Source organism: Lepidochelys olivacea (genome assembly GCF_965140295.1).
Source record: "Lepidochelys olivacea isolate rLepOli2 genome assembly, chromosome: 5".
Taxonomy (NCBI): Eukaryota; Metazoa; Chordata; order Testudines; family Cheloniidae; genus Lepidochelys; species Lepidochelys olivacea.
Window position 1 is genome coordinate 1,932,913 of NC_140415.1, and position 22,451 is coordinate 1,955,363.

General features: G+C 49.4%; 1 protein-coding gene across 3 annotated transcripts in view; it reads right to left on the reverse strand.

Moving 5' to 3' along the window:
- LOC311520963 (phospholipid-transporting ATPase ID-like) overlaps positions 1–22,451 on the reverse strand; it is a 155,216-nt gene that overhangs the window by 112,055 nt on the left and 20,710 nt on the right. For all 3 annotated transcript variants that reach the window (XM_084628991.1, XM_084628992.1, XM_084628990.1), the window contains exon 2: positions 21,511–21,587. In XM_084628991.1, coding sequence (XP_084485117.1) covers positions 21,511–21,553 — 43 coding nt within the window. In that variant the 5' untranslated portion in view covers positions 21,554–21,587. The remainder of the gene's footprint in view (positions 1–21,510; positions 21,588–22,451) is intronic.

A 22,451-nucleotide genomic window follows, 5' to 3' on the forward strand; every position in this document is an offset into this window, starting at 1 on the left:
GATGTTGACCGCAGCCAGCAGCGCCTTACCCAGAGGGCAGGGTCTGCCTAGCTGGATGCCAGGCGAGAATCTATGCGGAGGATACTGTAAACTGGGGAGCAGCCCAGAGAGTTAGGGGGGCTGGCTGATATCCCCACAGCGGGAACTGTAGACTAGGAACAGGGCAATACGGAGCAGGGAGCACGGCAAAAGCTGTGACACCTGCTGACATTTCAGAGTCCAAGAGTAAGCTCCCAGTTCCTGGACTCCTCTCTCTCCTTCTATTCAGGGCCACTGGGAGTAGCCTGCATTGGGACTGCAAAGGGGAGGAAGGAGCCAGATCTGCAGAGGGCTATATGGAGAGCTCCTTTGCGCTTTCGCTGGATCCTGATCACAGCGCAGCTAAGAAGCCGGGCTGCATTCCTTACTCTGCCAGCTTGGCCATCCTCAAGGTCACCCAGGCCTGTGTACAGCTTCCCTCTGGGGAAAAAAGGCTCTGACAGGGAGATGCACCTCAAACATGTGGTCTGAATTCAGCATTTCCAGGGAAAGCTGGGAGTTCAATGTGTGTGTGCAGCACCAGAGGAAGGAGCCTGGTATCTCATTGGAGAGAGACCTCCATTCCTCAGGCAAAAACAATGAGGAGTCCTTGTGGCACCTTAGAGACTAACAAATTCATTTGGGCATAAGCTTTTGTGGGCTAGAACCCACTTCATCAGATGCATGGAGTGTAAAACACAGTAAGCAGAATATATATTTATTCTTTTGTGTAGAGACTGTCCAGTTTGACCAATGTACATGGCAGAGGGGCATTGCTGGCACATGATGGCATAGATCACATTGGTAGATGTGCAGGTGAACAAGCCTCTGATAGTGTGGCTGATATGATTAGGCCCTGTGATGGTGTCCCTTGAATAGATATGCGTACAGAGCTGGCAGTGGGGTTTGTTGCAGGGATAGGTTCCTGGGTTAGTGTTTTTGTTGTGTGGTGTGTAATTGCTGGTGAGTATTTGCTTCAGGCTGAGGGGCTGTCTGTAAGCGAGGACTGGCCTGACTCCCAAGGTCTGTGAGAGTGAGGGATCGTCCTTCAGGATAGGTTGTAGATTCTTGATGATGCTTTGGAGAGGTTTTAGTTGGGGGCTGAAGGTGACGGCTAGTGGCGTTCTGTTACTTTCTTTGTTGGGCCTGTCCTGTAGTAGGTGACTTCTGGGTACTCTTCTGGCTCTGTCAATCAGTTTCTTCACTTCACCAGGTGGGTACTGTAGTTTGAAGAATGCTTGATAGAGATCTTGTAGGTGTTTGTCTCTGTCTGAGGGGATGGAGCAAATGCGGTTGTATCTTAGAGCTTGGTTGTAGACAATGGATATTGTGTTGTGGTCTGGATGAAAGCTGGAGGCATGTAGGTTAGAATAGTGGTCAGTAGGTTTCCAGTATACAATGGTGTTTATGTGACCATCGCTTATTTTCACTGTAGTGTCCAGGAAGTGGAATAAAAGAATAGATGGACACAAACCAGATATCAAGAATTGTAACATTCAAAAATCAATAGGAGAACACTTCAATCTCCCTAGACACTCAATAATAGGCTTAAAAGTGGCAATTCTTCAACATAAAAACTTCAAAAACAGTCTCCAATGAGAAACTGCAGAACTGGAATTAATTTGCAAACTGGACACCATCAAATTAGTCCTGAATAAAGACTGGGAGTGGATGGGTCACCACAAAAACTAATTTCCCCCTGCTGATACTCACACCCTCTTGTCAACTGTTGGAAATTGGCCACCTTGATTGCATTGGCCTTGTTAGCACTACAAAAGTGATTTTTCCCCTCTCTTGGTATTCACCCCTTCTTGTCAACTGTTGAGAATAGGCCACTTCCACCTTAATTGAATTGACTCATTAGCACTGACCCCCCACTTGGAAAGGCAACTCCCATCTTTTCATGTGCTGTAATATATATTCTGCTTACTGTATTTTTCACTCCATGCATCTGATGAAGTGGGTTCTAGCCCACAAAAGCTTATGCCCAAATAAATTTGTTAATCTCCAAGGTGCCAAAGGACTCCTCGTTGTTTTTGCTGATACAGACTAACACGGCTGCCCCTCTGAAACCATTCCTCAGGCAGAAGCTCACTAGGAGAGAGTGCCAGAAGCTGGCAACAGTCGTTGTTTGGGTTGTGCTTTCCTTGGTGTGCGGTAGAAATAGAAAACAGCAGGGCTTTGTAAACCTTCCCCAGAAACAAAGGCAGTGGCCGCCTGAACCTCAGACTGGAAGGACAGCTGAGTCTAGGTCCCTCTCCTCTGGGCACAGCACCGACTGCTCAGTCGGGGCCCAAAGCAGACTGAAAGCTTCCTGGGTTGCCATAGGAACTTTAACACTGCACATCATGGCTATTTCTAGAGGCCAAAGTTGAACAGTGAATTCTGTTTTTGGGACCCCAAGATGTTGCTCCCCAAAACAAAGGCCACCAAAATCAAAGGCCACTTTTGGAAACGGCCCAGACTGTTATGGTCTCTACTGGAAATACTCGCAAGGGTGGTGTGAAGGGGTGCAGACACTGCAGGTACAATTGCAAAAGTTGAAAGACAAACGGGCACCTCACCCATCTCCACCATCCCACCCGAAAGCACAGGCTCCCCAACTTGAGCAAAGAGAGAATCTCCATTAGCTGTATAGTGCCTATGACACCCAGGTGAACAGTTCCTATTTTACCAGCACAAGGAAGCAACGCACACCAGCCAGTGTGTTATCTGCTATTGTGTTCCACAAGCCAGCGTGGTCTGTTAATAACCATATCACAATGACTCTCGAGATCAGGACAAGTCTAAAGAGCTGGAAGTTTGTGTGTTATCTTTTGCCCAAGAGGTGTGGCTCCTAAAGCAAACTAGCTGTGCCACTCCCAGCAATGACCCTTTTCCAAGCTGAACAGATGCTCCTGAACTGGCATTGCACATTGTTTTGTAGGAGTAAGGAACATCCCCCACGTTTCTTCAAATTCCTCTCTTGGGAGTTCCAGACTTGTCACTGCCTGTAGATAGCAGCTACCACCAATTCACAGAGCAAATGACAACCATTTGCTTTAACGACTCCGCTTTCCCTTGCCCAACAAGGAACAGGGGCCACTGAAAACCTCTCCGATGAGTGCTATAAACAAAAAACTAAAATAACTCAACTGAATCCCTGTAACCAGGGGGGACGGACACCCACTCTCCTCTTGAGTATCTCCAGCTGCTGAGTGCCATATTCAGGCCTTTCCCCACTCCTGGCACCCCAGAGTCCAACAAAACTGTCTGTCTACCCTCACCAGGGTCTTCCACCCTGGCCCCTGTAAACTCAGCCCTTTGCTTGGGCTCCCCAAGGAGTCTTGTCCCTTTCTCAGGGTTTACACCACTTTGCCGGTGGCTGGGAAGGAACCCGGGAGTGCCTGCTATGCTGGGTTCCAACCCAGGGACCCTATCCACAGCAGCCACATACTGCTCACTGCAAGTAGTGGCTGCTAGTTCCCTGGGCCTCTTCCCAGATCACCATTGCCAACTTTCACGTGGTAAATAAGCACCCCGTCTTTCACATTAAGCCAAAAATCAAGCTAATCCCATTTCAAAACAGGCCAAAACAAACCAATCCCTAAGAACCCCAACACTCTATGTGACTAGATCACCCCGGTGTGCAGTCTGGGACTGTGATGGGCCCACTGTGCACCCTTGACTCTCTCCCCACCTTGCCCCTGCTTGCCCCCCCCTTGCTGGGAGCCGATCAAAAAAAAAAAGAAGCAACAAACTTCAACGAGCTACAAGCCAAACAAGCTCAGCTTAAGCAAATGCAGCGAAATCCTACGGCTGGAGAGGAGAGCCGCACCGTGCCATGCTACATGCTGCCCATCGGATCCCAGCCAGAAATGACCTTCTAATTCTAAGGCCATGCAGCTCCTTTTCGCAGAATCATAGAATATCAGGGTTGGAAGGGACCTCAGTTTTTCCAAATATCCAACCTAGACCTCCCCCACTGCAACGTGAGACCATTATTCCTTGTTCTGTCATCCGCTACCACTGAGAACAGCCGAGCTCCATCCTCTTTGGAACCCCCTTTCAGGTAGTTGAAAGCAGCTATCAAATCCCCCCTCACTCTTCTCTTCTGCAGACTAAATAACCCCAGTTCCCTCAGTGCTCCAGCCTCCTAATCATTTTTGTTGCCCTCTGCTGGACTCTCTTCAATTCCTCCACATCCTTCTTGAAGTGTGGGGCCCAAAACTGGACACAGTACTCCAGATGACTGGAGTCACTGGAAAGAAAGAATGAAAGTCAGTGCTGGTGTCTGTGCTTCAGGTTACCAGGTCACTGCTGCTGAAAACAATGACAAACAACCCTCTCTAGCATTTCGTTCACTGGAAACTAACCACATGTAACTGTAGCCCAGTGCCCAGGCCCTGGTCTAACCACAGCAACCGAGTCTCTGGGAAAGTGGCTGCTTTTTCAGGCAGAGAGATTTAGGAGCTAAACCACAGAACAACATCTGGAGTGAATAACTTTAAACTCATGCCAAAAAGCAGCTATAAATATAATTGTCCATCCAGTCTTCTAAATGTAGGGCTGTTGCATGGAAAAGTCTTATGAAAGGTTACATTCGAGACCTGGCTGAGGACAGCGGAAATTTGTCTGAGTTATAAATGAAAGCGCAGACAGCAGTGCCTTAAACAGGCCAATGGGCGGAATTTGTGGATATTAGTTTCTGTGGCTGCCTGGGGGGAGTGGAGAACTGAATGGTTTTCATAGAATCATAGAATCATAGAATATCAGGGTTGGAAGGGACCCCAGAAGGTCATCTAGTCCAGCCCCCTGCTCAAAGCAGGACCAATTCCCAGTTAAATCATCCTAGCCAGGGCTTTGTCAAGCCTGACCTTAAAAACCTCTAAGGAAGGAGATTCTACCACCTCCCTAGGTAACGCATTCCAGTGTTTCACCACCCTCTTAGTGAAAAAGTTTTTCCTAATATCCAACCTAAACCTCCCCCACTGCAACTTGAGACCATTACTCCTCGTTCTGTCATCTGCTACCATTGAGAACAGTCTAGAGCCATCCTCTTTGGAACCCCCTTTCAGGTAGTTGAAAGCAGCTATCAAATCCCCCCTCATTCTTCTCTTCTGCAGGCTAAACAATCCCAGCTCCCTCAGCCTCTCCTCATAACTCATGTGTTCCAGTCCCCTAATCATTTTTGTTGCCCTTCGCTGGACTCTCTCCAATTTATCCACATCCTTCTTGAAGTGTGGGGCCCAAAACTGGACACAGTACTCCAGATGAGGCCTCACCAATGTCGAATAGAGGGGAACGATCACGTCCCTCGATCTGCTCGCTATGCCCCTACTTATACATCCCAAAATGCCATTGGCCTTCTTGGCAACAAGGGCACACTGCTGACTCATATCCAGCTTCTCGTCCACTGTCACCCCTAGGTCCTTTTCCGCAGAACTGCTGCCTAGCCATTCGGTCCCTAGTCAGTTTTGCTAAGTTTTACACAAATTAAGGCCTGACACCGGATGCATGAAGAGAGACACATCTCAGCCCTAAGAGTGATGCACCGACAGAGCCTGACAGCATAACAGAGACAACACAGACTCTGTGCAAGAAATCCGTGCTCCACCATCCAACAAACCAGTCCCCGGAACCCTAGCATGAGACTGGACTCGTGCAGCCACCCATGTCAGGGGGCTGGATCATCTCCTGCGATCTGCGTGTGGGGGGGGACTCTATGCCAATGCATGAGTGTGAGGGGCAAGCCGCATGGTACAGTCCCCCCGTCCACAGCACTGCAGGAATAACCCATTGGTGGTTGGGGCAGGATGGAGACTGGCCTCTCTACACAGCATCCTTCCAGTGGCAGTAACCCTTGTGGGGACCCATCCCCCACACTGAGCTGTGAATGAATAGCCTCCGGAGGACAGACAGTTGCAACACAACTCCTTCCGGAGCCATGCTGCCAAGGAGCAGCAGACATACACCATCCACAAAGCCAGCTCCTGCCTCTGCAGCACAGGGTCACTGCAGCCAGGCCCCAAGGACAGGTGGGTGGACAAGGGGCCAGCACACCTTTGGAGAAATGTATGAACAATAATAAAATAAGCACTAAGTCTTATTAATTCATTATTATGTGCTCACTAACCCCGAGATGGGGAAGGTGTTTGCATTAGATGAGAATAGTGTGATGAAACCCCAAAAGAAACACTGACACCTGGTCCCCCTGACCCACCCCACCCCTCTGCAGACAGTCACATTCTTTGGGCACCTCGTAAGCTGCTGGTTCTGTTCAATGGAGAGAGCTGCAGCGCTGCATCTGACTGATCCAACCCCCAGAGGACACTACCATGTTACCATGGGTAGGAAAATCACAACCCTTAGCTCAGATTGTTGATGGGATATTATTGCCTTAGAGAGATGAGCCTTGGTCAGCTGCTAATTGTTAGCATCATCCCTGAAACAAGGAGACAATTCAGGACAGCAGCCACAGCTCCAAGGGAAAAGATTAATCATTAAATAGCCACACTTTTAGGGGATGAGAGAGACCTGAGTTATCGCAGGTGGAGAGGTTATTACAACAAACCAATGGGCAAAATTCCCCCTTGGTGCAACAGTAGTGACCCCAGGTTACACGATCGGATGAATCTCCCCATTATGTACCAGCCACAAGTGCCAAAGAAACCAGGCCACCATGTCTGCCAGGTTGGCAGGTGTCTCAGCTAATTATAGCAACTCAGGGCCCATTGGGGAGAGAATAAGGGCAGCTCTGATGGCACCAGTATGGTTGGGATGTATTATCTGTATTATGGCAGCACCGGTATAGATCACTGCACGAGCCCATGGTTAGACAGTCCCCTGCCCCAAGGAGTTCACAGGCCAAGCAGAGAGCAGATCTGATCGCTGTTTGGGGAGAGGAATCCATGCTATCAGAACTCCGTACCCATTTTCGAAATGCCAAAACATTTGTCAAAATCTCCCAGCGCATGAAGGACAGAGGCCATAACAGGGACCCGAAGCAATGCCGCGTGAAACTTAAGGAGCTGAGGCAAGCCTACCAGAAAACCAGAGAGGTGAACGGCCGCTCCAGGTCAGAGCCCAAAACATGCTGCTTCTATGATGAGCTGCATGCCATTTTAGGGGGTTCAGCCACCACAACCCCAGCCGTGTTGTTTGACTCCTTCAATGGAGATGGAGGCAACACAGAAGCAGGTGTTGGGGACGAGGAAGATGATGATGATGATGAAGTTGTAGATAGCTCACAGCAAGCAAGCGGAGAAACCGGTTTTCCCGACAGCCAGGAACTGTTTCTCACCCTGGACCTGGAGCCGGTACCCCCCGAATCCACCCAAGGCTGCCTCCTGGACCCGCCAGGTGGAGAAGGGACCTCTGGTGAGTGTACTTTTTAAAATACTATACATGGTTTAAAAGCAAGCAAGCATGTTTAATGATTAATTTGCCCTGGCATTTGCAGCTCTCCAGGATGTACTCCCAAAGCCTTTGCAAAAGGTTTCTGGGGAGGGCAGCCTTATTCCACCCACCATGATAGGACACTTTACCACATCAGGCCAGTAGCATGTACCCGGGAATCATTGTAGAACAAAGCATTGCAGTGTATGTTTGCTGGCATTCAAACAACATCCGTTCTTTATCTCTCTCTGTTATCCTCAGGAGCGTGATATCATTCATGGTCACCTGGTTGAAATAGGGTGCTTTTCTTAAGGGGACATGCAAAGGTGCCCGTTCCTGCTGGGCTGTTTGCCTGTGGCTGAACAGAAATGTTCCCCGCTGTTAGCCGGGGTGGCGGGGGGTGAGGGGCTAGCCACGTGGTGGGTGGAGGCAAAATGCGACCTTGGAACGAAAGCACATGTGCTGTGTATGTAATGTTAACAGCAAGGTTTACTGTGAAAGAGTGTAGCCATTGTTCTAGAAAATGTTTCTTTTTAAATATCACTACCTCTTTTTTTTTCTCCACCAGCTGCATGTGTTTCAATGATCACAGGATCTTCTCCTTCCCAGAGGCTAGTGAAGATTAGAAGGCGAAAAAAATGCACTCGTGATTAAATGTTCTCTGAGCTCATGGTGTCCTCCCACACTGACATAGCACAGACGACTGTGTGGAGGCAAATAATGTCAGAGTGCAGGAAAGCACAATATGACCGGGAGGAGAAGTGGCGGGCTGAAGAGAGTAAGTGGCGGGCTGAAGAGAGGGCTGAAACTCAAATGTGGCGGCAGTGTGATGAGAGGAGGCAGGATTCAATGCTGAGGCTGCTGGAGGATCAAACCAATATGCTCCAGCATATGGTTGAGCTGCAGGAAAGGCAGCAGGAGCACAGACTGCCGCTACAGCCCCTGTGTAACCAACCACCCTCCTCCCCAAGTTCCATAGCCTCCTCATCCAGACGCCCAAGAACGCGGTGGGGGGGCCTCCAGCCACCCGGCCACTCCACCCCAGAGGATTGCCCAAGCAACAGAAGGCTGGCATTCAATACGTTTTAAAGTTTTCAACTTTTAAAGTGCTGTGTGGCCTTGTCCTTCCCTCCTCCACCACCCCTCCTGGTGCTTCTCTCCTCCACCACCCCTTCTGGGCTACCTTGGTAGTTATCCCCCTATTTGTGTGATGAATGAATAAAGAATGCATGAATGTGAAGCAACAATGACTTTATTGCCTCTGACAGTGGTGATCGAAGAGAGGAGGGGAGGGTGGTTAGCTTACAGGGAAGTAGAGTGAACCAAGGGGCGGTGGGTTTCATCATGGAGAAACAAACAGAACTTTCACACCGTAGCCTGTCCAGTCATGAAACTTGTTTTCAAAGCTTCTCTGATGCGCACCACGCCCTCCTGTGCTCTTCTAACCGCCCTGGTGTCTGGCTGTGCGAAACCAGCAGCCAGACGATTTGCCTCAACCTCCCACCCCACCATAAATGTCTCCCCCTTACTCTCACAGATATTGTGGAGCACACAGCAAGCAGTAATAACCGTGGGAATATTGGTTTCACTGAGGTCTAAGCGAGTCAGTGAACTGCGCCAGCGCGCCTTTAAACGTCCAAATGCACATTCTACCACCATTCTGCACTTGCTCAGCCTGTAGTTGAACAGCTCCTGACTACTGTCCAGGCTGCCTGTGTACGGCTTCATGAGCCATGGCATTAAGGGGTAGGCTGGGTCCCCAAGGATACATATAGGCATTTCAACATCCCCAACAGTTATTTTCTGGTCCGGGAATAAAGTCCCTTCCTGCAGCTTTTGAAACAGACCAGAGTTCCTGAAGATGCGAGCGTCATGCACCTTTCCCGGCCATCCCACGTTGATGTTGGTGAAACGTCCCTTGTGATCCACCAGAGCTTGCAGCACTATTGAAAAGTACCCCTTGCGGTTTATGTACTCGGCGGCTTGGTGCTCCAGTGCCAAGATAGGGATATGGGTTCTGTCTATGGCCCCACCACAGTTAGGGAATCCCATTGCAGCAAAGCCATCCACTATGACCTGCACATTTCCCAGGGTCACTACCCTTGATATCAGCAGATCTTTGATTGCGTTGGCTACTTGCATCACAGCAGCCCCCACAGTAGATTTGCCCACTCCAAATTGATTCCCAACTGACCGGTAACTGTCTGGCGTTGCAAGCTTCCACAGGGCTATCGCCACTTGCTTCTCGAATGAGGGCTGCTCTCATCTTGGTATTCTTGCGCCTCAGGGCAGGGGAAAGCAAGTCACAAAGTTCCATAAAAGTGCCCTTATGCATGCAAAAGTTTCGCAACCACTGGAAATCATCCCAGACCTGCAACATTATGCGGTCCCACCAGTCTGTGCTTGTTTCCGGAGCCCAGAATCGGCATTCCACCGCATGAACCTGCCCCATTAGCACCATGATGTCCACATTGCCAGGGCCCCTGCTTTGAGAGAAGTCTGTCCATGTCCTCATCACTTACGTTACTGTGCTGACGTCTCCTACTTGCCTGGTTTTGCTTTGCCAGGTTCCGGTGCGGCATATACTGCTGGATAATGCGTGTGGTGTTTAATGTGCTCCCAATTGCCAAAGTGATCTGAGCGGGCTCCATGCTTGCCTTGGTATGGCATCTGCACAGAAAAAAGGCGCGGAACAATTGTCTGCCATTGCCCTGACGGAGGGAGGGGCGACTGATGACATGGCTTACAGGGTTGGCTTACAGGGAATTAAAATCAACAAAGGGGCTGAGAAACTGAATGGCCCCCTCAAGGATAGAACTCAAAACCAGGTTTGGCAGGCCGTTGATTTCACAGAGGGAAGGAGGAGAAAATGAATACAAAACAAATCTGGTCTATTTCTTGTTTTGAGCCACTTCATCTATCTTTATACATCTTGCTGGCAGCAGACTGTGCAGTACGACTGCTGGCCATCATCATCTCCTGGGTGCTTGGCAGAAGACAGTGCAGTATGACGACTAGCCATCATCTTCTGCTGGCTGGAGGTTAAAAGATAGTGCACTGCCGGTAGGACTGAATCGCCACGAGACGAAACTTAAAAGGGAAATGACCTGGCTGAGTCACTCCCATGTTTGCCTGGGTGCCCGATTAAAAGAGCACCCAGGACTATGTTGATGACAGCTACCAGTCATACTGCACTGTCTGCTGCCAAAAGGCAATTAACTGCTGCTGTGTAGCAATGCAGTACCACGTCTGCCAGCACCCAGGAGACATACGGTGACGGTTAGCTGAGTGGGCTCCATGCTTGCCGTGGTATGGCGTCTGCACAGGTAACTCAAGAAAAAAGGCGCGAAACGATTGTCTGCTGCTGCTTTCACGGAGGGAGGGAGGGAACGGGGGCCTGACGATATGGACCCAGAACCACCCGCGACAATGTTTTAGCCCCATCAGGCATTGGGATCTCAACCCAGAATTCCAATGGGCAGTGGAGACTGCGGGAACTGTGGGATAGCTACCCACAGTGCAACGCTCCGGAAGTCGACGCTTGCCTCGGTACGGTGGAAGCGCTCCGCCGAGTTAACGCACTTAGAGCACTTGTGTGGGGACACACACAATCGACTGTATAAAAACGCTGTCTACAAAACCGACTTCTATAAATTCGACCTAATTTCATAGTGTAGACATAGCCTATGATTCTATGTCCCAAGAGTCAGCTACAGAGTATTCCCTGTAACACAACTTGTGCTTAGCTCATATGGGGAGCAGTACACTTATTTCCCTAGCATTGATTAATCAAGGCCAAATTCTGTTCTTGTTTACATCATTAACTCTGGAATAACTCTCTAGGCAGCAGTGCAGTCACTCCAAATTTACACTGGTGTAACTGAGATCATGACTTCGCCATTGTTTTCTTCCATTCTCTGTGAGCATCCTGAATCCCCACCCCTCCAAAGCAAGGTTGGCTGCAGATCAGAAAAGCTCTCCCTTTGCCTTCCCTTGCAGCACTGCTGATTGGTTTCTACCGAAGCATTGCATCTCTCTCTGTTCCACCTCCATCTGTTTTGTCAAGTGCCAACCACTCAGCAGTAAATTCTCCCCAAAGCTTTTGGTGCCACTGTTTGAAACAGTATCAAATGTAAAAATCGTGTTTCATAAAGGTTAGTTTTAAACCGTGTATACACATGTCCCTCGCTTGTATAAATAACCCCAAAGTACAAATTCTCATTCAGAGCATCTGCTTCGGTCTCACATCTAGTTACTATTTAACAGGACTGCAGTGACACGTAAAAGAAAACTCCACTCAGTTTGCTTAGGCCACAGCTCATAAGGCAAGGTATGCATCTCACAAGGAAGAAACCATGAAATGTTTTTGACCCTAATGAGATGAATTCTGATCCCAATTACACCAGTGTAACCCCTGAAGCAGTTCCCTTGCTGAGAACAGACTCCGTTTATGACAAGAGGCCAAGTGAGAGACTCTTTGAAAAAGTCTGCTTCCTCCTTTGACATCCTGGTTTACTAATTCTACAGCTTTCTGACAAAATCCTACGGGCCCATAGCTTACACTCCCAATGACATCGGGGGAGGTTTGCCTGCTCCAGAGCCGCAGGATTTGAATGTTAGGGCTAAATTCCATTCTCCTTTACATTTGTGTAATCTGGGGTAACTCTTCATTGTCACAGGATGGCATTGAGGCCAATAATTTTGCAAGATTCGAAGAAGGACTGGACAGTTATATGGCTACCAACAATATAAAAGCTCATGCACTCTTTGGAAGGAATATCAATTATCATACTTCACGGTTAAAAGCCAGTCTCTAGCTCTTAGGGATTAGGATGAAACCTTCTTGGAGGGCAGATTATCCCATAGATGCTTATTATGGGGTTACTTGCACCTTCCTCTCAACTAGCTGGTGTTGGCCCTGCATGTTCCAATCTGGTATCCCTATATCCTAAGTTCATCGACTTCAGTGGCCTTACACTGGTGATAGCAAAGGGGGAATCAGACCTGTACTGCTTAAAAAGTAAATGCAGTGATTAAATATTAGTTTTTCTACTTATGAAGCCATTATTCAAGCAGGATGAAAACTGGTCTCCAAGTTCTGACCAGGGGCTTTCTTATTGTCAATTTCCAGCAAAATGTCCCAGCAACAAGAGACTCAAAAACCTCATTGGTGAGTCACAAACAATTCATTAAAAAAAGAAAAGGAGGACTTGTGGCACCTTAGAGACTAACCAATTTATTTGAGCATAAGCTTTTGTGAGGGGGGCAAGGATGTTTGAGGTGGGAGGTGGCAGATGGAGTTTTCTGCTAGCCCCAGCAACATAGATTAACATAGATTGTTTTTTTGGTTAAAAGTAAACATGCTTCATTCTCTTGAAAGTTTTAGTTTCACTCTTTATTTCCCATAAATTTGGTGAGAATCGCTGAGCTGAACCAAGCATGAATAAAAACAGGAAGCTATAAAGAAACAAATCCCATTCATTCTAAAGAGTTACAAATTAACTTTCAGGAAGCTGTTAAACCTCTTCTGAACTGTGAGGCCTTAATTTGGGAATACTATTTGCATCTACACCAAAGAGAAAATAAAGAAACTGACCCAGCTTTTTGGCTTTTTGAGTGTCCATTGTCTGTATAAACCCTTTAAAATGTGGAAATAAATGATCTTTCCCTCTTAACTATGCTTCTTTAGAGCTAGCAAGCTCTGATTTGTCCTGTAGTGTGCAGAACACAAGAAGAAACAGACGTTCTGAATGTCCCTCTGAAGTCAAGACACTGGACTAGAAAACTCCTCATTATGGTTCCGAGAAACAGAGTCTCAGTGAAAAATCAAAGCCTAGGTAGCCTTCCATTTGGCTGGAACCAAGCAGTGCAGTTGTCCAAGTCCAGGCGCTCCAAGGGACAGTGGGATCACAGACTGATCGGGTTACCACATTTCAGGTTCCCAAAAAGAGGACACTGCTGGACGGGGTGGAATTGGGGGGGTGGAGTACAGTTGGGGGAGCTGCAGCAGGGGAGCTCACTGGAGGTGGGGGATAGTATCGCTCCGTGTCACAGTGGCAGGGCAGCTGGCGCAAGCCCAGGACACAGCAACAGCCATCCGTCAGTGCCTCCCTGCGGGACCACCTCCCTAGGGCTGGGAGCCAGCACCTGGGTGGGGGGGGATCCAGCAGCTACGGCTGCAGGGGAATAGACCAACCAGCTGCAGATGCAATGGAGGGACCAGTCATGAAGCAGACCAATCGGGGCTCTTTCTGAGCTGCAGCTTGCCTCCTCTGCAAAAACCCCAAACATTGCCTGTTATTTGAAAAGTCCATCTGGACAGAGAAGAGAGGCTGTGTCTGAGAACACCCGGACATATGCTGACCCCACACAGACAGGCCCCTGGTTGAAATACTAAGGTGCCAAAGCCAAACTGGCCCCGATCTGGAAGAGAGCCTTCCCACCAGAGACCACAGTCTCTTCCTATGAGATGCTGAGTGACGTGTGGACGCCCCTGTTCTTTCACTCAAATGCCCCGAGCCCAGCCGTACTGCCCGGGTGAGGGGATATAGCAGCACTGATCAAAAATAAATCCCTTGAAGGAACTCTTTTGGTCTTCCAAGATCCAGGAGAGGGTACCACAATTCTTTTTCATATTAAACTATAAGCAGGACTAACCCAATTACAACATGTGAAGGCAGACAACTAAATAGTGACAAATTTTGTAAGTGTCTTGTATACCAGTGCTAGGAGTCTAAATACTAATGCCTGGTATTAAATGAGGAGATTGATATAATAGGCAACACAGAAACTTGATAGAACGATGATAATCAATGGGACACAGTAATACCAGGGAACAAAATAGATAGGAATGACAGAGTAGGTCATGCTGGTGGGGGAGTGGCACCATATAGGAAAGAAAGAGTAGCATCAGACAGAGTAAAAATCTTAAACGACTCCAGCTATACCACAGAATCTCTCTGGATAGAAATTCCATGCTTGAATAATAAGAGTATAGCAGTAAGAATAGACTACCGACCACCTGCCCAGGATGGTGACGGTGACTGTGAAATGCTCAGGGAAATTAGAGAGGCTACAAGACTAGAAAACTCAATAATAATGGGGGATTTCAGCTCTTCCCATATTGACTGGGAACATGTCACCTCAGGACAGGATGCAGAGGTAAAATTTCTAGACACCATTAATGACTGCTTCTTGGAGACACTAATCCTGGAACCCACAAGGGAAGAGGCAATTCTTGATTTAGTCCTAAGTGGAGCACAGGATCTGATCCAAGAGGTGCTTATAGCTGAACTGCTCGGTAATAGCATCAATAACATAATTAAATTTAACATCCTTGCCGGGGGAGATACCAAAGAAACCCACCACAGTAGCATTTAACTTAAAAAAGGGGAATGACACGAAAAGGAGGAGGCGAGTTAAATGGAAATCAAAAGAAACAATCACAAGAGTGAAATGCCTGCAAGCTGCATGGAAACTTTAAATACACCATAATAGAGGCTCAAACTAAATGTATACCCCAAATAAAAAAAATATTAAGATGACCAAGAAATGCTGCCATGGCTAAACCACAGAGTGAAAGAGGTGGTTAGAGGCAAAAAAAAATCTGTTAAAAATTGGAAGTCAAATCCTACTGAGGAAAATAGAAAGGAGCATAAACTCTGGCAAGTCAAGTGTAAAAGTGTAATTAGGCTGGCCAAAAAATAATTTGAAGAGCAACTAGCAAAAGACTAAGAAATACTATCAGTTTTGGTAGTACATCTGGATGATGGTGGCACTAAAGGAGCACTCAAGGAAGACACGGTTGTTGCGGAGAAGCTAACAGAATTCTTTGTATTGGTCTTCACGGCAGAGGATGTGAGGGAGATTCCCACACTCAAGCTATTCTTTTTAGGTGACAGATCTGAGGAACTCTCCCAGATTGAAGTGTCACTTGCGGAGATTTTGGAACAAATGGATAAATTAAAAAGTAATAAGTCACCAGGCCCAGATGGTATTTACCTAAGAGTTCTGAAGGAACTCATATGAAATTTCAGAAGGACTAACTGTGGTATGCAATCTATTCTTTAATCAGCCTCTGTACCAGATGACTAGTGGATAGCTAATGTAACACTGATGTTACAGCAGTGTGCCCTTGTTGAGTCAGCAGTGTGCCCTTGTTGCCAAAAAGGCCAATGGCATTTTGGGATGTATAAGTAGGGGCATAGCGAGCAGATGGAGGGATGTGATCATCCCCCTCTATTCGACATTGGTGAGGCCTTATCTGGAGTACTGTGTCCAGTTTTGGGCCCCACACTTCAAGAAGGATGTGGATAAATTGGAGAGAGTCCAGCGAAGGGCAACAAAAATGATTAGGGGACTGGAACACATGAGTTATGAGGAGAGGCTGAGGGAGCTGGGATTGTTTAGCCTGCAGAAGAGAAGAATGAGGGGGGATTTGATAGCTGCTTTCAACTACCTGAAAGGGGGTTCCAAAGAGGATGGCTCTAGGCTGTTCTCAATGGTAGCAGATGACAGAACGAGGAGTAATGGTCTCAAGTTGCAGTGGGGGAGGTTTAGGTTGGATATTAGGAAAAACTTTTTCACTAAGAGGGTGGTGAAACACTGGAATGCGTTACCTAGGGAGGTGGTAGAATCTCCTTCCTTAGAGGTTTTTAAGGTCAGGCTTGACAAAGCCCTGGCTGGGATGATTTAACTGGGAACTGGTCCTGCTTTGAGCAGGGGGTTGGACTAGATGACCTTCTGGGGTCCCTTCCAACCCTGATATTCTATGATTCTATGATTTTTAAAGTCGCCTCCAGAGGCAATCCTGGAAACTACAGGCTGGTAAGCCTAACTTCAGTGCCAGGCAAATTAGTTGAAACTATAGTAAAGAACAGAATTATCAGACTCATAAATGAACACGATTTGTTGGGGAAGAATCAGCATAGCTTCTCTAACGGGAATTCATGCCTCACCAATCTATTAGAGTTCTTTGAGGGGCTCAACAAACATGTGGACAAGGGTGATCCAGTGGATACAGTGTACTTGGACTTTGAGAAAACCTTTGATAAGGTCCCTCACCAAAGGCTCTTAAGAAAAGTAAGCTGTCATGGGATAAGAGGGAAGGTGCTCTCGTGGATCAGTAACTGGTTAAAAGATAAGAAACAAAGGGTAGGAGTAAATAGTCAGTTTTCACAGTAGAGAGGGGTAATTACTGGGGTGCTCCAAGGATCCGCGCTGGGACGAGAGCTGGTCAACATATTCATAAATGATCTGGAAAAAGGAGTAAACAGTGAGGAGGTAAAATTTGCAAACAATGTAAAATTATTCCAGATAGTTAAGTTCAAATCGGACAGTGATGTGTTACAAGGCGATCTCGGTGACGGCAATAAAATGGCAGATGAAATTCAATGTCAATAAGTGAAAAGTAATGCACTTTGGAAAACATAATTCGAACTATACAAACAAAATGAAAGGGTCTAAATTAGCTGTTACCACTCAAGCAAGAGATCTTGCAGTCATCATGGGTAGTTCTCTGAACACATCCACTCAATGTGTAGCGACAGTCAAAAAGCCTAACAGAATGTTAGGAATCATTAGAAAAGGGATAGATAATGAGACAGATAATATCATAAGGACACTATATAAATCCATGGTACGCCCACACCCTGAATAATGTGTGCAGTTCCAGTTGCTGCATCTCAGAAAATATGGAAAAAATACAGAGAAGGACAACAAAAATGATTAGGAGTATGGAACAACTTCCATTTGAAGAAAGATTAAAAGTCTGGGACTGTTCAGTTTAGAAAAGAGGCGACTAAGGGGGGATGTGATTGAGGCCTATAAACTCATGACGGGTGTGGGGAAAGTGAATCAAGAAGTGTTATTTACCCCTTCACATAACACATAACACACAAACAAGTAGTCACTACATTAAATTAATAGGCAGCAGGTTTAAAACAAACGTAAGAAAGTTCTTCACACAATGCACAGTGAACCACTGGAATTTATTGCCAAGGGATGTTGTGAAGGCCAAAAGTATAAAAAATGTTCCTTGAGGACAGATCTATCAATGGCTATTAGCCAAGATGATCGGGGGACAACCCCATACTTTGGGTGACCCTGAACCTCACACTGCCAGTAGCTGGGACTGGATGACAGATGATTAATCACTCGATAATTACCCTGCTCTGTTCATTCCCTCTGAAACATCTAGCACTGGCCACTATCAGAAGACAGGATACTGGGCTAGATGAATCATTGATCTGGCCATTCTTATATTCTTATACCTCTTTGGACAGAGAGAAACAAACAGAATCCCTGCAAAGGCCAGGGAAAACGCCTCCTCTCTGAACGCCATCTCGTGACAGAGAGGGAGGTGTCCGTCTAGGACCTATGGCGTGGAATGAGGAAACGCTATGCCTGGTGTAAAGCCCTACGTCTAATCAAGACTCAAGGACCCTGTGTGAGAGTAGCACACACCGCGGGCAGGTCTAGACTTCAAATGGTGCAGGGGCACAGCTGCCCCAGTGCTGCTGCAGCCCGCCCGTGAAGATGCTATCATGTCGACAGGAGAGCTTCTCCCACCGGTGTCGTTAATCCTCCTCCCCAAGAGGCGGTGGCATGGCGCTGTGAGGAGCCCTTCCATTGGCGTAGTGCTGCCTACTCCAGGGGTTAGGTCAGTACAACAGAGTCGCTCATGGGGGGTGGATTTTTCACACCCGAGAGCGATGCTGTTATAACAGTGTACGTTTATAGTGCCGACCTGGCCCCCGGGATTACAGGACGTGTGAACTTAACACATTCTTATACCTTCCTGTTAGTGACCTTTGCTGCTGCTCTCCTCTCTGACCTGCCCTCAGTGTGGGAGGTGGCGTCCCTTAGACTCAGTGGGCCCAGCGGGAAGGAGGAGTGCAAAGTGGGCAAGTTACACGTCAATGAATGAGTGACAGTCTGAGGGCTTGGCTATACTTGCGAGTTACTGCGCCATAAAAGGAGCCCCGGGCGCACTAGCTCACTCCCCGTCCACACTGGCAAGGCACGTAGAGCGCTCTGACTCCACGGCTACAGCGCTGCTGGTCTCCACCTCGGCGAGTGGGATAACGTTTGCTGCGTCCCCGCTGGAGTGCCGCGACGCCAGTGTGGACGAGGGGTTGCTTTACTGTGCTCTGACCAGCCTCCGGAAACGTCCCATAGTCCCCTTAAGTCAAGTGGCCACTCTTGTCATTGTTTGGAATCGGCTGTAGGAATGCGCAAATGCCCTTTGAAAGCTCCGTTTCTGTCAGCCAGTTGCTTATCTGCTCCGAGAGAAAGCAACCATTCATGTGGAAAGCTGTGTGTGAGAGAGAGAGGCTGGGGGGAGGTCTTCTGCTGTCTGGTCTTACAAGACAATATGCTGACATGCTCTCAGCCCCCCAAAAACCCACTCTTTCTCCTCCCATATACACACAACACACTCCCTGTCACACTCCACCCCCATTTGAAAAGCACATTGCAGCCACTTGCATGCTGGGATAGCTGCCCATAATGCATCGCTCCCAATGCCTCTGCAAATGCTGCAAATGTGGCCACGCCAGTGTGCTTGAAGCTGACAGTGTGAACAGATTGCAGCACTTTCCCTACTGCACTCTCTGAAGGCTGGTTTAACTCAAAGCGCTCTACATCTGCAAGTGTAGCTATGCCCTGAGAGGGTCGAAGTTGGTGCAAGGAGCATGGCCAAGGGTCTGACAGAAGGTGCAAGTTACACTCAAGTGGACTTGCTCCCACTAAAATACCTATGGGAAAGAAGAAAAGGCCATGGGACACTTCAAGAGACCAGACTGTCCAAGCTCCTGCCAGAGTGGGGTTTGTAGCCTAGCGGATCTAAAGAGAACAAAGCCTCTTCGTCCTCAGAGCCCAAGAGTCAGCAGGCAGAGTCTCTGGATCCCAGGGCCGCTATACAAGGAGTCAGCCTCCACTGCAGCATTGCTTAGCTGATGCCAGTCCTCTCTCAGAAGAGCTGCCCTTGGCCTCCCTGCTACACCTGTCCTGAGCCCTATCCCCCAGCCACAGCAGTTGTTGCAGGTGCAGAATGGAAGTTCATGCTGCTCCAAGCAGAGTCCATTTCTGCATGGATTTCCAGTGGAGACACCATGGGGTCTTGAGAAGATCATGTTGGGCAGACTGGCTGCTCCCTAGCTTCACTCCCTCTTGTCCCAGGCTCTGACTTGGAATCTCAGGGAGTGCAGGGTCTGGAGAGTCTCTGCGGCTGATAGCACTCCCCTGCTTTGTAGCTTTCAGATCGCTGCCACCCAGCGCTGAGCTGCCAAAATCTTAACATCCGGCTCCCTATAAAAAGTTCTGATGTAAGGGATGTGCCCCAGTATGTAGTTTTTGTACCAACAGGGTTACCGTACGTCCGTATTTTCCTGGGAGGAACTTTTAAAATTTAAAAATTCCTCCCGGACGGCGATTTAAGAACCAAAAAGCCGAACAAGGCCGGGAAAATAAGGGTGTGTGTTAACCCTGCCTAACGTTCTTTTTCAAAAAGATGGGCCTGACCTAGAAATGAGCTCCGTTTCACAGCCGTGGGTCCCTGCCACACCCTGGGCGTGTGCTAGGGTGACCAGATGTCCCGATTTGATAGGGACAGTCCCCATTTTGGGGTCCTTTTCTTATATAGGCTCCTATTACCCCGCACCCCCGTCCTGATTTTTCACACTTGCTGTCTGGTCACCCTAGGGTGTGCACGTGTGGGTCCCAGCTGCTCCCTGCCCCCCTCATTGAAGCAGGTGTGCAGGGTTACTGCCCTGGAAACTGCAGGGCACCAGTGGACGTGGGGCCAGCTGCAGACAGGGGCATGGAGCAGGGCTAGCTGGAGGCAGGGGGTGCAGGGCTGGCTGCGGGCAGGGCAGGGGGTGCGGAGCTGGCTGGAGACAGGAGGGTGCGGGGTTGGCTGGAGGCAAGGGGGTGTGGGGTTGGCTGGAGACAGGGCAGGGGGTGGGTGCAACAGGGGCTGGCTGCAGGCAGGGCAGGGGGTGCAGCAGGGGCTGGCTGTGAGCAGGGGGTGCAGGGCTGGCTGGAGACAGGGGCTGGCTGCGGGCAGGGCAGGGGGTGCAGCAGGGGCTGGCTGCAGGCAGGGACTGGCTGCGGGCAGGGCAGGGGGTGCGGCAGGGGATGGCTGTGGGCAAGGGGTGCGGGGATGGCTGGAGACAGGGGCTGGCTGCGGGCAGGGGCTGGCTGCGGGCAGGGCAGGGGGTGCAGGGGGTGGCTGGAGGCAGGGCAGGGGGGTGTGGCAGGGGCTGGCTGCAGGCAGAGGGTTCAGGGGGTGGCTGGAGACAGGGGCTGGCTGCAGGCAGGGGGTGCGGGGCTGGCTGCGGGCAGGGGGTGCGGGGCTGGCGGGGAGAGCAGCAGGACGCAGCCCCGGCCCAGCAGAGCAGCCGGGGACCCCCCAGGCAGCAGCAGGAGCCCCAGGGCCAGGGGAGCAGCAGCAGCACCAGGGCTGGTGCCCAGGGCCAGGGGGCAGCCCACATGGCTCCCGCAGCGCAGCGCCCCTGGCGGCCGGAGGAGGAATCACATCACTTCCCAGCCGGGGCCCATCAAAGCCTCAGCGCCCCCTGCAGGGAAGCGGGTTAACAACCGGTTCTAAAACGTCTTCAAAATTTAACAACCGGTTCACGCAAACCCGTGTGAACCGGCTCCAGCTCCCTACCGCTGCCACCCCATGTCACTCTCTCTGCTCCTCTCCCTGCCTCCTAGCAGAGAGGTGTACCTGGGTCATTGTCATTAATTCCACATCCCCGTTTGCCAGCCGCATGTTTCGTCAGCCATTGGAGGGTGCCGTGCCACAGGGCTGTGCGTAAAAGGAGACAAGCCCCAGGTTTTCCAAGCCCAGCCATTTCCCGGGGTTTAGTTCAAGCTTCACTGTTCTGTTTAAACATTATCTTGTTCACTGGGACTCAGTTTACAGCACCTCCCTGGGGGAGTTCCCAGTGCTGGGAAAGTGAACAGAAAGTGGCTGTCCCTAGACTTCCCGGCCTACTCCACAGGTGTAAGACGTGCTCCCACGCATTTATGTAGGAGTCAGAGACTGGGTCCTGTGTGTACATTCTGTGGATTGTCACAGACACTGGGATCCACCTGGCTCTGCCTTACCTTTCAATTTCTTCTTTCCAAACTTTAATCCAAATAGCGGCATCCCAAGTTTCTTTCAGTGCAGTTCCATGGAATTTCTGGAGAAGAAAAGAGAAGATTAGTTACAATGGGGATTCCTGCCGCACAAAAAGTAAAGGTTTGCGGCCTTCAAATGGAAGAGTTCAATTCCTAAACAATATGACCAATGGCTGCAGTTCTTCATGTGGTGATTTTTAATTACATAATCAGCTCAGGTTTCCCAATATTCCTGCATAAACACAGGTTACTTGACTAGGACATTTGGAGCTGCTTGGTTCCTGATCCTGCACAGGGAATAGGTCAGGTGGGAGACAGGGTGCAAAGGGCCTTCCTCCCTCGTGCCACGTGCACTCACAGACATTGCCTTGGGGGTGCACAGGTATGGCCTGAGGCTAGCACTCACAGTGACAGTTAGGTTGCCAGACATCTTTCGAGCGGAACACCCCGTCGAAAAGAGACCCTGGCGGTTCTGGTCATCACCACTGACCAGGCCATTAAAAGTCCCAGTCGGCGGCACAACAGAGCTAAGTCAGGCTCCCTGCCTGCCCTGGCTCCACGCGGCTCCTGGAAATGGCCAGCATGTCCCTGTGGCCCCTAGCCGCAGTGGTGGCCAGGGAGGCTCCGCGCACTGCCCCCGTCCCGAGCGCCGGCTCCACAGTTCTTATTGGCTAGGAACTGCGGCCAATGGGAGCAGCGGGGGTAGCGCCTGTGGATGGGGGCAGTGTGCAAAACCACCTGGCCACATCTCCACCTACGGGCTGCAGGGACATGCCGGCCACTTCCAGGAGCCACCTGAGGTAAGTGATACCCAGAGTCCATACACCCCCTATATACTCCAACCCCCTACTCTAGCCGGAAGACCCCTCCCACACTCCGACGAGTCTCCATTCCCCTGTGTGCTTGATGGATTTTGCCATGATTGC